The 14,946-nt window shown below is 45.4% G+C and overlaps 1 protein-coding gene and 1 long non-coding RNA gene across 9 annotated transcripts in view; one reads left to right on the forward strand and one right to left on the reverse strand.

The window, feature by feature from the left end:
• The window catches only part of SGPL1 (sphingosine-1-phosphate lyase 1), a 55,154-nt gene extending 42,145 nt beyond the window's left edge, over window positions 1-13,009 (forward strand). For all 7 annotated transcript variants that reach the window (XM_015104412.4, XM_012105225.5, XM_042240971.2 and 4 more), the window contains 8 exons: window positions 1,321-1,409; window positions 2,964-3,069; window positions 4,626-4,724; window positions 5,367-5,516; window positions 6,654-6,892; window positions 7,892-8,038; window positions 8,923-9,043; window positions 9,542-13,009. In XM_015104412.4, the coding sequence (XP_014959898.1) occupies window positions 1,321-1,409; window positions 2,964-3,069; window positions 4,626-4,724; window positions 5,367-5,516; window positions 6,654-6,892; window positions 7,892-8,038; window positions 8,923-9,043; window positions 9,542-9,682 (1,092 nt within the window). In that variant the 3' untranslated portion in view covers window positions 9,683-13,009. The remainder of the gene's footprint in view (window positions 1-1,320; window positions 1,410-2,963; window positions 3,070-4,625; window positions 4,725-5,366; window positions 5,517-6,653; window positions 6,893-7,891; window positions 8,039-8,922; window positions 9,044-9,541) is intronic.
• Window positions 2,104-14,303, reverse strand: LOC105604976 (uncharacterized). Of its 2 annotated transcripts, none has more exons than XR_009598585.1 (4): window positions 9,156-14,303; window positions 7,447-7,620; window positions 5,389-7,333; window positions 2,104-4,282 (listed from the first exon to the last, which is right to left on the reverse strand). It is a non-coding gene; the product is annotated as an uncharacterized LOC105604976 (long non-coding RNA). The 2 variants fall into 2 exon arrangements; XR_006058079.2 differs by having other exon boundaries at window positions 9,191-12,170.
• Between the last annotated feature and the right edge of the window lie 643 nt (window positions 14,304-14,946).

The following is a 14,946-nucleotide window of genomic DNA, read 5'->3' on the forward strand; positions in this document are numbered from 1 at the left end:
GCAGTCTGCAGCACTGACCTCAACTGTAAGCACAGAAACAAGGGTCCTGTGCCCCAGTTCAGTGCCTTACTGTGTGGATGATGGTCACGTGTTTCCTGATGGCTTCCTCAATTACAGGATGACTGACTTTTTAATCTGTCATGTAACTCCTAACCACTTGGATTTTGTAGCCTGTGGTATTTCTGTCTTATATATGGATATTACTGTAGGAAATTTCAGCCATCATCTGCTCTCATTTCATCTCATCAGGTTACACTAAATATGAAAATATAGAAAGTTTTACTTTTTATCAAAAGATGGATGACTTTGGGTGAATCAGTTTCTCAGGGCTGTTTTCTTAGCTATAAAACGGAAAAGTTTTCTAAGGTTGTACGAGTCTTTGGAGATGACAAGTCTAAGGAAATACTCACCTAGCTCAGTGCTATGGCTCTTTTGTGTGTGTGTGTGTTTTGAAATGATTTCATTCTTAGAAGTTACCAAAGGAAAGCCAGATGGGTATGATGTACCTGTATTGGTTGTGGCTTACTGAGAGTCAAATCAGGCATTAGGAAATGTTAACTGACGATCTGATAGGTGTCAGCTTTCCTAGCTGGGTATCAGGAGTATTGTCATGAACAGACTGGTCGCCACCTTCATGAGGTTGTAGTCCAGTGAGGAAAACAGGATGAAGGAAATGACCTCAAGTATTTTTGTATCAACTCAGGTAAAATTGGCCTGTGTCAGAGGGGCTAGATAGGCCTAGCTTCGGGAAGACATTTTTCTTCCTTTAAAAACATTAGGATTTTTGTTTTGATTTCAGATAAGTAAGTTAATAAACTTCTAAGCAGAGGCTCCTTACTTTTCTGTCTTTCAAACTTGTCAAAATCACAAGTTTACTCTGGAATGTCTAAGTGTCTCTTCTTGGTCTTCTAATGTATCGCATAGTTGACTAGAGCTATAACTTCCCAGTTTCACATTCTTTAGTGGGCATTAGAAATTTAAATCAGTCAGTAATCCTGATGCTTCTGGAAGGGGATAAACAGCCCTGTCCTGTCTGCAGTTGGGTGACAACAGAAATTAAGTGTACTGTGCACAGGTGGTCTGGGCAGAGACGCGTTTACCTGTTCACACAGTGTGGAGCTCCTCATCAGTCAGTAGTTTTATTCTTCTCCTGAGCCAAGATTGGGCTTAGCCAGTAAAGTCAAGTTTTCCTTCTGAAAGACAGCAGCATGTGCTCTAAAGTGTGTATCCCAGAGCTTATCCGTCTCTGCATCAGATACCCTCAAGATCAAGGCAGAAAGCGCATGCTGATAGCTACCCCAACTCTCTTTTCTATTACAGGTGACCTCTGGGGGCACAGAAAGTATTTTGATGGCCTGCAAAGCTTATCGGGAACTAGCCTTCGAGAATGGGATCAAAACTCCAGAAATGTAGGTACAGTTGTCCCTTAGTATCCATGGAGTGTTGGTTCCGGGACCCCAATGGATACCAAATTCTCCATGCTCAGGCCCCTTATGTAAAGTGGTGTAGTATTTGCATATGACCTTCACACATCCTCCCTATAGTCTTAAATCATCTCTGGATTACTTACAATACTTAACATGTAAATGCTGTGTAAACAGTTGCTGGTGTGTAGCAAATTCAGCTTTTGCTTTTTGGAACTTTTCCCCCCTAATATTTTGTGTTATGTGTAGCTGACTCCCCACCCCTCTGCCCCTGCCAGTTTGGATTTTTCTGTGGGAAACAGCCTGACCATCTGTTTTCTGCTTCTTCTGGCAATTCCAGTCCCCTTCCGTCCTGTCCTGTGCCCTTGACCATTATTACCCTTCACATTCAGCAAAATCCTGAGTGCTTTTGCTAGTTAATATTCCCTTTCCTACCCACCCACCCCTCCCCCCCAATTTATACATGGTATATACTGCAAGAACAAGATTCTTTTTCTAAAAGTAACAGTTATAGGACTATATCTTTGAGTTCTGTGATACTTACTGTAAGTTTATCTGGAACCTAAGGAAAACTCTCTAACTTACCTTAGTTCAATGAAAATTACTTAGACTGTTTCAGGGTGCTCCTTAAGAAAATTTCAGCCTGCCAGCTGTGTTCTGGGAAGGAAAACTCTAAAAATCCAGAGATGACGATATTTTATTTGGTTGCTTTCATTTGTTCTTTCAGCCCCCTCCCTTGTACAGTCTGCTCATACCACAGCTTTTAGGTTAGTGGCTTCCCACAAGTGTCAGTGACTCCGGGTTTTGTTGCATGTGATCTCGTGCTATAATTCACGCCAAGCGTAAGAGAGGAAGTCAGGCTGCCATCTTTCTTCACACAGACATCTTTGGTACTTGGTACTTAGTCACTGATGGCAATTTTTTTCCTTCAAAGGGAACAGATTAATTTTAAGAGTGGAGTAACTGAGGGAAGTCTGAAGCAAATGACTTGATTTCCATACTGTCTGAAATGCTGTTCCCAAGTGTGTAGGACAAATGGGAATTTTAGTTTTTCACAGGATCATGGTCTTCCAGAGATGGAGAAGACCATCGATGTGATGCTTGAAGCATCACTGCTTTAACATCCCTGCCAGGCAGTCTTATATTTTCTGCCTGAGTGTGTGTGGTGCCAGGAAGCTTGCTCCTCATTGGGGTGCCCTTCTTTGGTTGGACAACCAGAAAGCACACCTTCATGGTGATCTGATCCAAATTCTCTGCCACCTTTCACCTATCTGCCCTGATGTAAGCTTGGGATTCCTCCATGTGGCATTACTTCCAAGTTCTTCCTGCTACCGAAGTGATTTCCTAAGTAGTAGGAGGTTTCTCTAGAAAATCATTTGACTCTTTTTGTTTGTGTTTAAAACGAAAAGTAAAACAACGTAAACACTTAAAAATTTTTGAGGAAAAATAAGCAGAAGTTTATTCCTAGTGATTGCAATTAGCTGCTAGCCATGGTATCTCTTGAACCTGGTTTGATTGAATTTCACTGTTTTCCTTTAGCGTAGCCCCCCAGAGTGCCCATGCTGCATTTGACAAAGCCGCCAGTTACTTTGGGATGAAGATTATACGAGTTCCCCTGAACAAAATGATGGAGGTGGATGTTCGGGTGAGTTCCTCCGAAGGGCTGTTGTCTGTCTGGGGCTGGGTCAAGCAGGAAAGTGCACCTGATCACTAGCTTTTTTCAGGGTCACACATGGATAGACTGGGAGTGCCTTTGATTATAGCATTAGGACTTGGAAAATCTGCCACTGGCAGTGGTGAGTCCTTGCAGCATCAGTCCTTTCATATGTACGTGAACTCTTCATAGGAAGCTGAGGCTAACTTGGTACCTTAAAGACCTGAGTTCTGCTTCAGCACCGTCACTTTCTCTTCTCTTTGTAAAATGATCCTGGACTAACTTGCCCCAAGACACTCATTGTTTTCAGTTGGCCTGAATTAGTACCATTGCCCTTCTAACGGTAAGTATTTTTTAGAAGTAAATTGTCCAATTTATTACTACTAGCATTATCCCCCCACCTTAATTGAGGTGTTAATTGACAAAAACAATTGTGTATATTTAAGGTATGCAATTTGGTGTTTTGCTATATGGATACATTGTGAAATATAATCATCACAATTAAGCTATTTAACATCTCCATCAGCTCACATAGTTTTCTTTTTCTTTTTTCATGGTAAGCATACTTATACCCTCTAGATCTCTAAGCAGATTTCAGGTATACAGTGCAGCGTTGTTCAGTGTAGTCCCATGACTCTGCATCAGATCTCCAGAACTTACTCATCTTAATAACTGGAACTTGGCACCCCTTGGCCAATGTCTCCCCATTTCCCTCATTCTCCAGCCCTAGCAATCGCCATTCTGTCCTTTGCTTCTGTGAGTTCGGCTGTGTTCAGTTCCCAAGTCATGCAGTATCTGTCCTTTTGTGTCTGGCTCATTTAACGTAGGGCTTCCCTGGTGGCTCAGAGGGTAAAGCGTCTGCCCGCAATCTGGGAGACCTCGGTTCGATCCCTGGGTCGGGAAGATCCCGTGGAGAAGGAAATGGCAATCCACTCCAGTACTCTTGCCTGGAGAATCCCATGGACGGAGGAGCCTGGTAGGCTACAGTCCACGGGGTTGCAAAACGTCGGACATGACTGAGCGACGCGACTTCACTTCACTTATTTGACTTAGGCTTGTGACCTCCAAGTTCATCTACATGGTCTCAAATGGCAGGGTTTCTTTTTTAAGCCAGAATAATAAGTCTTTAGTGATTATTTGTGTGCCTTGCATCTGTGTAGAGGAACTTTATAGTTTCAGAGCCGCATTTGAGCCTCATGATAACCTGGGGGGATCATAGAAGCAGTTAGTATTATTGCATCTTATAGATGAGGAAACACACTTGACTGAAGTTAAGTAGTTTCCTCAAGCTTTCACTGCTAACGTGGGGTGCTCTTGCCTCTTAGCTCACTATTCTTCTTTACCATCACAGTGGTTTTGCTGTTTTCCCCAGGGGTTTATATTTGACCACCATGGTGGGGCAGTGTCTTCCTCTGAGCTGGAGAGGTGAAGGGGGTGTGCTGGTGGAGCTGAACCTTTAGGTTGGTAGCCTAGGCTGCTCTTGGCAGCATGAGAGCAGAGTAACTGTGATGTGACTTCTCATTTTCCTTTCAACTTTATCCCCTCAGGCAATGCGCAGAGCCATCTCTAGGAATACGGCCATGCTCGTCTGCTCTGCCCCACAGTTCCCTCATGGTGTGATAGACCCTATCCCTGAAGTGGCCAAGGTATGTGGGAGAAAGGACTACTAGGCAGGCAGATAGAGATTTTAGAGGCTGATGGTGCCTTATAGGAAAGAAGAAAGTGATTTTGAGTTTAGATTGTAGCCTAGTGGTGGTGAATACCTTTCATCCACCCTGTGGTAAGCTGCATAGCTCTCTGGAAGTCTCTGAAGGTAACTAGCTTGGGCTGTGGAGGAGGGATAATACACATTTAAACTGTCCATTCTGCAGTAGTGCTGACATTTTGATTCAGATCAGGAAATAATCTGCATTTAGGGGCATGCCTACCAGAGGGTGGTCTTCACCCACTGTGCTGCCCCAGAGCACCCCTCCCTCCTTCCCCACCCTGCAGTTACTAGAGCAGGACACCACACATCTTCAAGCCTAAATCAGAGTTCTGCTCATTTCTTGCATGATTTTTCAGTGAGTTGGAGGCCCTGTATATTTAAAATAGAAACCACATTTCAGGTGAATTATTTTAAAGGCTAACTATACTTGAAAGATGAGCTTTATTAAGAATGTCAAAAATAACCAGGATTTTAAAACATAGTACATTATGCTCTGGTTATATCCCAGCTTTCCACCCATGTGTCGCAAAGCTTTTGTTATAGGGCTATAACTGATATTCTTTATGGTCTTTGGAACTAGCTGGCTGTCAAATACAAAATACCTCTTCATGTGGACGCTTGTCTGGGGGGCTTCCTCATCGTCTTTATGGAGAAAGCAGGATACCCGCTGGAGCAGCCATTTGATTTCCGGGTGAAAGGCGTGACCAGCATTTCAGCTGATACTCATAAGGTGAGCGAGGAAAAAGACCACATGTTAATCAAAGTTGACGGTTGATTATTTTGACTATTATCAACAAAAGAAATCAGTCAAAGCCTCAGTTTCCCCCATAAGTGTAAAATTAGATCTGGCTCTTTGCTCTTGCCAGGGCAGCTGATAGTTGTCTCAAGGTAAAGTGATATGACAGGATATAGAGCTGGAGGTGACGAGGAGCAGTGGAAAGGAACCTATTATTTCTGTGTCATATGGCTAAGAGAATTTCTGTATCCAGTGACTGTACGTAACCAGGACATAATAGTGTGGTGGCTCTTACACAAAGGTTCCTGGACCCTTAAGAGTTTTGGGGAAGAGGTGAGGTTGATAGCAGAATTCCTAAGAGGAGGTATGTTAATGTTTCAATCCCCATGCTCCTGGGGCTCCTGCACCTGAGTGACTAGAATTTATCAACAGGAAAGGCCTCTGGGAAAAGGGATGAACTTATGAGCTCAGGAATGTTTGGCTTGTGATGTTTGAAATGTCCATGCCTGCTGTCCCCAGAGGCAAAGTCTACATCAGATAGCCCCATGCCCTTTTTCTTACCATCTGTGGCTCAGGGAGTGAAATGAGTTCCATCTTAGCTTCAGTGAGAGTTAATTAGGAGGGCACGTTAGTCAAGTACCTAGTTTATTTTAAATCTGGATTAAGTAGCTTCTAGATTTTGAGCACCATGGTATTCTGAAGAGGAAAGTATACTAAGCAAAAAAGATGGAAAGTGAGTCAAATCATGAATTTAGTTGCTCCAAGTGACCTGAATTCCTTTCTTTCCTGGCTTCCAGTGGAAATTTTCCTTCCAGGAAGTTTCCATCCTGACATACCGCCCTGAGGTCCTGTTTTAAATAAGGAAAACTACATGCTGAATGAAGAGAGGCAAAAACCCATTAACTAGATAAGACATTATTTTTCCTAGGCCTCAGATTCCTCAGTCCTAAAATAGAGAATTTGAAACCCCTTCCCTTTGGTGTCCTCTATTCTTGAGTAAGTTCTGAGTTGGAAATCTTAATGTGAGATGAAACTGTCAAGAGACCCGGACAGGTGAAGGGAAAATGCCTAGAGTTCTGGGGCGGGTCCACCATGCGAACCACTCACTCACCTGTCTGCTTCTCCCTGCAGTACGGCTATGCCCCCAAGGGCTCTTCAGTGGTCTTATACTCTGACAAGAAGTACAGGCGCTATCAGTTCTTCGTTGCCACAGACTGGCAGGGTGGTATCTACGCTTCCCCAACCATTGCAGGCTCACGGCCTGGTGGCATTAGCGCAGCCTGTTGGGCCTCCTTGATGTACTTCGGTGAGAGCGGCTACGTTGAAGCTACCAAACAGATCATCAAAACCACGCGCTTCCTCAAGTCAGAGTACGTGTGCAAGATTGGCATTCTGCCTTGTCTCTTGCGTCGTAGGCACGTAGGCTCAAGGCATCTGCCAGGCCAAGCACCACAGCTCCAGCACCTGTAGTCCCCTGAAGCTTAGGAGTGTGGTGCTGGCTGAGGAGAATAAGCTCCCCTGCTGTGCTGTGACTTGGGGTCACAGCCAGGCTTCATCTGTAGGCCATCTTGTCTCTAAGGATGTCTTACCAACTGGCAGCTCTTACCAAGTGCTTCATGGTTAAGACAGTAGTTTTCAAACTTGAGGCTGAATCCTAATCACCTGGAGGGCTTGTTAAAAGGCAGATCACCAGGCCCCAGTCCGAGTGTTCTGATGCAGTAGGTCTGGAACAGGAATGCGAGGATTTGCATTTCTGAAAATGCCCAGTAGACACTAATGCTACAGGCCTAAGAATCACACTTGTAGAATCACTAGAATAAGAAAAGAATTGGAAGGGGTTGGGGAGGAGGCGGTGCTGAAATCTGGGTTGTTAAGGCAAAACCATGCTGCATGCTTTGTCTAATGTCTCTTCTTCGTGTGTTACCTGTTTGGTTGTATATGTTACCGAGGTTGAACGAAAGCAGCTGCTAGGCCTGGCTCGTTTGACCAAGGCCTGTATATTGTCCTGATACACCCATCTGCTGAGAACTGCTGTACCATCTCCTGCTTCAGGGATTACATGGATGAGTTTTTAAGGAGAGATGGAGGGATCGTTTTTCTAGGATTAAAAAAAAAAAGTGCATTGTTTATTCCTCAGATACTCCTGGGGGGGATACATAATTTAGGAGCTAGGCAGATAGATTAGGAGCCAAAAGTATTGGATCTAGTGGGGTTTGGGCCTTTAAGTGTTTGTAATATTTAGGAACTACTGATCTGAGTCTAGCCACCTGATTAGGAAACTCAAGTCCCCAAAGCTTAGATTGTTGTAAGGGTGACATGAGATGATGGCCGGAATAATGTGCCTGAATTTCCTTTCTGTTCCCTTTAAGACTAGAAAACATCAAAGGCATCTTTGTCTTTGGGAATCCTCAGTTGTCAGTCATCGCTCTGGGCTCTCGTGATTTTGATATCTATCGACTGTTCAACCTGATGCATGCCAAGGGCTGGAACTTGAATCAGTTGCAGTTCCCACCCAGGTGAGCTTGGAGACGCTTCCTTTGGTCTATGGCTGCTGAAGAGCTATGGCAGCAAGGTGACCTCAAGGGTAGAGAGGGACTGCCAGCAGCACTTTTATGGCAGCTGTAGTATCTGTAGATCGTTTGTCTTGCCGTTAGGAGTTTCTCAGTTTCAAGAATAAGACTGTTAGCTATAAACTGTGGCAAATGGGGTGGCAGCCTCTCGAGACAGTGAGATTGTTACCCCACCCCTGCTCTGGGCTCTGTTCTCTCTCTTCCTCTGATTACCTGAATAACAGTGAGCTTAGAACCTTCCAGAGGGCCTCTGATCACTTGGGCCTGATACTGTCCCCTTGCACATGCCTTTCTAGTCTTCCGTGACGCCTTTAAGTAAGCACTCCGTTCCAAGAGAAGGTCTCCCAGTATCCTCCATGCAGCCCTGATTCTTTGATGTGTTGGTGCCGCTGCCAGTCCCATCCGGACTCCTGGTCTCTTCACAGCCTTTTTGTACCCAGTCTCCCTCCAGAGGGAGTCAGAGTTTCTTTGCCCTGAAGTCCTTCAAGACCCCGGCCATGTGACCCTAGCACCATGAGGTTTACTACCTAAGACAAAAGTCCTAAAGCAGTGGACAGTTTGAGGGGAGGGGTGGCACAGGACAGCCAGGTGTATTCAACTTACCACAGTGGGTCTTGATCATGCTCAGGGCATGACACCCTCATGCCAGCCTACAGTCTGGGTATTTGAGAGCCCTGATGCCTAGGACTGGGAGCAACTTGACTATGTTTGTCATGAATAACAACATGAATAAGCAACCAATAAATTCCTGCATTTGGAGCTGCTTGATTTCAGAATGTGTTTCCCTCTTTTTCCCAGATTCATCTCACTTTGTCTTTCTTCTCCCATAGCCTTCATTTCTGCATCACATTGGTACACACCCGCAAGCGGGTAGCCATACAGTTCCTTAAGGATATCCGGGAATCTGTCACTCAAATCATGAAGAATCCGAAAGCAAAGACCACAGGAATGGTAGGGACATTTGTTTTTTTTTTTTTCCTGTGGAAGCTTAGGTGTTGGTGGTGGGTTTGAAAGAATCAGATGACCTCTAGTCTGTTCCTGCCTCTGCCCCTTATCCACAAACCTCTTCATTAATCAGAAGTGATGGTCTCTGCTTACCCATTCCCAGAGATTTTTGGTCTCAAATAAGGTACCTATAGATAAAATAATAGAGAGTGTTAACATGAAGGCAGGCAGTGGTAATGTTCCTTTGAAAAGAAAATTTTTACACAGGAAAGGCACTAAGCCAGTTTCCTCTGAAATTTTCTACACTTTCCCACAGGCTAGTTCTTTAGGCAGAAAGGCAGACTGGCAAAAGCCTATGACGAACATCTTACGCCAGCTATCTTTCTGGTGGAACTGCGCCTGGGATGGGAGTGGGGAGATGGGGGGAGGAGGGGCGCACGACCACAACTTTCTGTTTCCTTCAAATCCCTCATCACTAATGACCTTCTTTGACTTGACTTCTAGGGTGCGATCTATGGCATGGCCCAGGCTACCGTCGACAGGAACTTGGTGGCGGAGCTGTCCTCCGTCTTCTTGGACAGCCTTTTCAGTACAGACACTGTAGCTCAGGGCAGCCAGATGAATGGCTCTCCGAAACCCCGCTGAGCTGAGACCCTCTGTAACCCCGAGGGGCGTCTGGCCTTCAGGAGGCTCTCGGGGTGTGGGACAGGCCATGCGGTTTCAACATCTGGTCTTGCTCCATAGAGCGCGACACAGACCATGAGACAGCGCGATCCTCAGGATTCTCATCCTTTGGTGGTTTTTAATGTGAAGACCTCAAAGGATCCCATGACGTAATAATTTTGTCCTTGTTCTAAATGTTCCCCTGGGAATTGTTTTAACCATTTCCTTCTCTAACCTTTCTTGCTGCCAACTTCCCTTAATCCTGGTGTGGCAGCTCTGACTTGTCCCGACTCCTTAGGGAAGCTGGGCTCCAGTTTACGATAGGAAAAGGTGTACTTTGTTACCTCAGGCAGCTGAGCTAGTCAGACAGGAATTCTGTTCTGTATCTGGTGTTCCCCTAGGTGGGGGTGAGGTCTGCTCAAGCAGGAGGCTTTCCCAGCCCTAGTGTTCTCTCTTAGAGTCCCTTCTTTCACAGCTTATGCTTTCAAGGACACAGGTTGGCCAGCCATCATTCTGCTATGCGGGGCTGGCAGGGTCTGGAGTGGTCGCTGCTCCCTGTCCGTGCTTGCAGTCCCCATGTGGTACTTGGTTGCCATCGCCTTCCGTTCCCAGTGGTTTGTTCCTCTTTGCGTGGATTAGGACGAGAATGATGTGGGATCCAGAGAAGCTAGGGCCTTCTGGCCCTGGTGCTGCCTCTTGGAGCACACCTGAGCCCTCTCCTGGGCCTCTGAAGACGGGAACCAGGCCTTTTTCTAGACCTCCCTGAGTATCAGCGCAGGACGAGCTCCCAGACTTCCAGGTACCCACACTTTGGCGTGCCACCAGAGTTAGCAGCAGTCCTCCCCGCCCTGCTGCTCTAGCCGTCATGCGCATGTTTGTTTTTTGTTTGCCTGAAGGAACAGCTCAAAGCACCTTCACAAGTTGCCTTGACTTACCCAGGGAGGGCGTGAGAGAGCCCCCAAGGCAAGGAAAATCTCTGTTAGTGTGTTCTTTCTGCCTCTTCCCCCTTCATTCAACTCCCAAAGGTACGACGGCAGTCAAGCCTCAGGTACTGGACGCTCCTCGGCCCTGGCTAGGATGAGAGAAACTTTCTAGAATAGGAAGACATCAAGTGTCACTTGAGGCCTAGGGCCTGGGATTCCTTTGTTAAGACCAGTTGCTCAGGGTGGCGCAGGAACAGGACCCAACCCTGCGCCCACTTCCTACTCTTTGCCCCCCTGCACAGGGCCCTGATCTCGGTTGAGCCACTATCCTACCCGCATGACAACACACGATGTGCCTTCTTTCTCAGCAGTGAGCAGTGATGGGCTACTCCTGACCCAGGCCTGGAGTGAACTGGATCAGTCTTTGAGGTTTTTACCTGGGTAGGGGTAAGTCAGGAGACACTTTCCTCTGATCCACCACCCTTCTCAGGGACTCCTGAATACCCAGCCTCCTCAGGCTGGTGTCCTCTAGCCTTCTTCACTGGTAGTGCTGGCCCGGACTTCCCCCAGACTCCCTGGCACATTCGTCTAAGTGTTCTTAAGTGCTGTACTTCCTCCACAGTAACTGACTGGCTGGCTGCGTCATTGCAGGGCTGGTGTGTTGTGTTTCATTCTGTCCTTGTGGGCTCCAGGAATGTGGGTATGTTTGTGTTAGAAGCAGAGATCCTTTGGATAGGGGAGTCACATTCCACCCTGGTTGATGAACTGATGGGCACTGTGTGTGAACCATCCCTGGATCTCCAGTGCATTCATCATGTTGGAGGTATTCCAGGGACCCAGAACCACTTAGCAGGCACGACTGTGGTTTGTCAGCTGCTAAAAACGAAGAAGCACATACCTGCAGAGTGTCCTGTTGCTTCCCGTGTCTCCCCAGGACCTTCCTCTGTGGGCTGTGGTGTTTTCAAAGGGACCTGCTGTTGCCACTTTATGATCATGAGTGTTAGACTTAAACACTTGTGGGCTTTTTGTTCTTTACGTACCTGTGTGCGTAAGTAGCATCTAGTCTGCAGCGGTAGATGGAATGTCTTCATGATATCATGTTGCTCGAAGATGTCTCATTGGCCTCTGCAAAAACTACTCTTGTTTCTGGGTTAGAGTTAAGTAGTTGCATGAATATACTGCCGTGTCACTTTTAATATGACCAGTTTTATACTTGGAAAATGGTACTTGCCTCTTTAAAATCTTTTCTGTCTTTAACCTCCCCCTTTTCCATCTCAAGGCTCCCTTCCTAATTATAGCAATAATCTCTTAAGAAGCAACTAAGTAATAAAATGTCCCAAATCTTAGTCATTGTGGATGGATGACCGCATTCATTTGTTTATTTAGGCATACAGGGGAGATAACCTGCTGGGGTGGTGGTTGCTGCAAACTGGCTGCTGGTGAGAAAGTGCTCCTTTGTGGGGAGGTGGTTGTGCATGCCCACTGATACTAGAACCAGGTCACAGCCATACATGAGTGGCAGCTCTGCTCAGTTCCAAGCACTACCCTTGGTAGCTCTACCAGGAGTGGTGGTCACACCTGTTTAAAGGGAAGTTGGGAACTCGCATCTCGAGTTCCTCAAAGCCAGTGTCCTGCCTTATGTTTTCAGTTATCATCCGTATCTGCACACATCTTAATGATGGACTGGACTGTCTTGGGTGGTCCCTAGCCAGCTGGGCAGTGTGGTTCCATCTTATGAAAGGACACTGACTTCAAACCCTGCATTTGTTCTGGGAGCTGACAGAACCCCTCAGATATCTGCAGAGGTAACCCCTGGGCCTCTTGTTCCATTATGACCAGGAAGTGAGAGGTCTTTCTGAAGGATTATTTGGGTTAGTTCTGTCCATCAGGTGCCCTAGCTTTGCATTCTGGCTCTCAGCCCACTTGTACTTTGCCAGAATCAAGCCAAGGAATGCCACCTTTGCTATATGGTTTTCCGCCAAATGACTTGGTTCCTTGAGGACCTACTTGCTATGGGGTAAACTCTAGAGAAAGAAGGCCCAGGATATGATTAGAGGGAGGCATGGCACACCCAAGAGGTGGCATTTTGATGCTTCTACCTGCTCCTTACAGCTGTGAGCTCCTTTGCCTTCTCTGTGGGTCTTATTAGCAACAACCTGCTTTTAGCTAGATCCAGTAGTGACAGAAGTAATGACAGAGGCCTGACTTGGTAGCTACCAGCTACAGCCTGTAAAAAATCAGGTGTTTGAGAGCCTTGTGAGTTGTCTGTTGTAATAGCCTTACTTTATCTTGTGCTTGCTTTTTTTCATAATCTCTCCTTAACATCCTCTTCTATAATTTTAATTATTTGCATTAATTTGAGAATAAACGTATTTATTTCCAAAAAGTGTTGTTTATGTCTTCGTACCACATAAAAGTGCTTCATGTAACTGTAGTGGCCTCCAGGTTGGTGTTTTTCAGCCTTTGATGCATGAGAGTAAGCAGAGACAGGAAGGTGACGTAGCACAGACCACACCTCCATGACTAGTGACTTGTGCTCTGATCCACAGTCATCAGGTCAAAGCACATTTAGAAGAGTTCAAGTCGGAAGTGAAGCGGATGTAGGACCACTGTCTGCATTTCGTTGGTTTGATAGAGCACTCTGCTGAATAACCAAGAAGTCACTGAACAAATCAAAGAGGAAATAAAAAATAGAAACAAGTGACAATGAAAACATGATGACCCAAAGCCTATGGGACACAGCAAAAGCAGTTCTAAGAGGGGAGCTTACAACAGTTCAGTCTCATCTCAAGAAACAAGAAAAATCTCAATCTAACCTTATACCTAAGGCAACCAGACAACTGCAACAGTAGAGTTAGAAGGAATCATAAAGATCAGAGCAGAAATAAATGAAGTAGATACAAAGAAAACAGTTGCAAAGATCAGTAAAACTGAAAGTTGGTTCTTTGAGAAGATAAACAAAACTGATAAACCTTTAGCCATAATCAAGGAAAAAAGGGATGGCAAATGAGCACATGAAAAGTTGCTCAACATCACTTAATAGAGAAATCAAAACTACAATGAGGTATTGCCTCACACCAGTCAGAATGGCCATCATCCAAAAATCTACAAGCCATAAATTGCTGGAGAGGACATGGAGAAAAGAGGACCCTCTGACATTGCTGGTGGGAATGGAAACTGACGGAGCCGTTATGGAGATTCCTTAAGTAGGAATAAATTGACCACATGACCCAGCACTTCCACTACTGGGCATATATCCTGAGAAAGCCACAATTCTAAGACACATGTGCCCTAATGTTCACTGTGGCACTATTTACAATAGCCAGGACATGGAAGCAGCGTAGATGTCTGTCTACAGATGAATGGATAAAGAAGATGTGGTAGGTATATACAAGGGAATGTCAGCCACATAAGAGAACAAAGGAGTCAGTTCTACTGAGGTGGATGAACTAGCTCCTGTTTATAGAGAGTGAGAAAAATATATTAATGCACATATATGGAATCTAGAAAAATAGGTGTTGAACCTGTTTGCAGGAAGGAATGGAAATATACATGAAGAAAATGGACCTGTGGGCACAGTGGAGAAGAAGAGGGCAGATTGAATTTGAGAAAGTAGCATCAACATATATATACTATCATGTGTAAAACAGATAACTGGTGAGCTCTCTATAGAACACAGCTCAGCCTGGTGCTCTGTGATGACCTAGACGGGTGGGATGAGGGGAGGGGGGCTCAAGAGGAAGGGGCTATGTGTATAATTATGGCTGACTCACACTTGTGGAGCAGGAAGTGGCACCCCACTCTGGTACTCTTGCCTAGAAAATCCCATGGACGGAGGAGCCTGGTAGACTACAGTCCATGGGGTTGAGAAGAGTCCGACATGACTGAGCGACTTCACTTTCACTTTTATGCATTGGAGAAGGAAATGGCAACCCACTCCAGTGTTCTTGCCTGGAGAATCCCAGGGACAGGGGAGCCTCGTGGGCTGCCGTCTATGGGGTCGCACAGAGTTGGACACGACTGAGGTGACTTAGCAGCAGCACACTGTTGTATGGCAGAAACCAATACAACATTGTAAAACAATTTTTATCCAGTTAAAATTTTCTTTAAAACATTAAAAAGAGAGAGGACTCAATACAATTAGAAAAAAATTACAGCTAACACCACAGAAGTACAGAGGATCATAAGAGACGACTACTACTGTAAGCAACTATATGACAATAAAATGGACAACCTGGAAGAAATGGACAAATTCTTGGAAAGGCACAACTTTCTAAGACTCAACCAGGAAGAATTAGAAAATATAAAGAAACCAATCACAAG

The sequence above is a fragment of the Ovis aries genome, chromosome 25, assembly GCF_016772045.2.
Source record: "Ovis aries strain OAR_USU_Benz2616 breed Rambouillet chromosome 25, ARS-UI_Ramb_v3.0, whole genome shotgun sequence".
Lineage (NCBI taxonomy): Eukaryota > Metazoa > Chordata > Mammalia > Artiodactyla > Bovidae > Ovis > Ovis aries.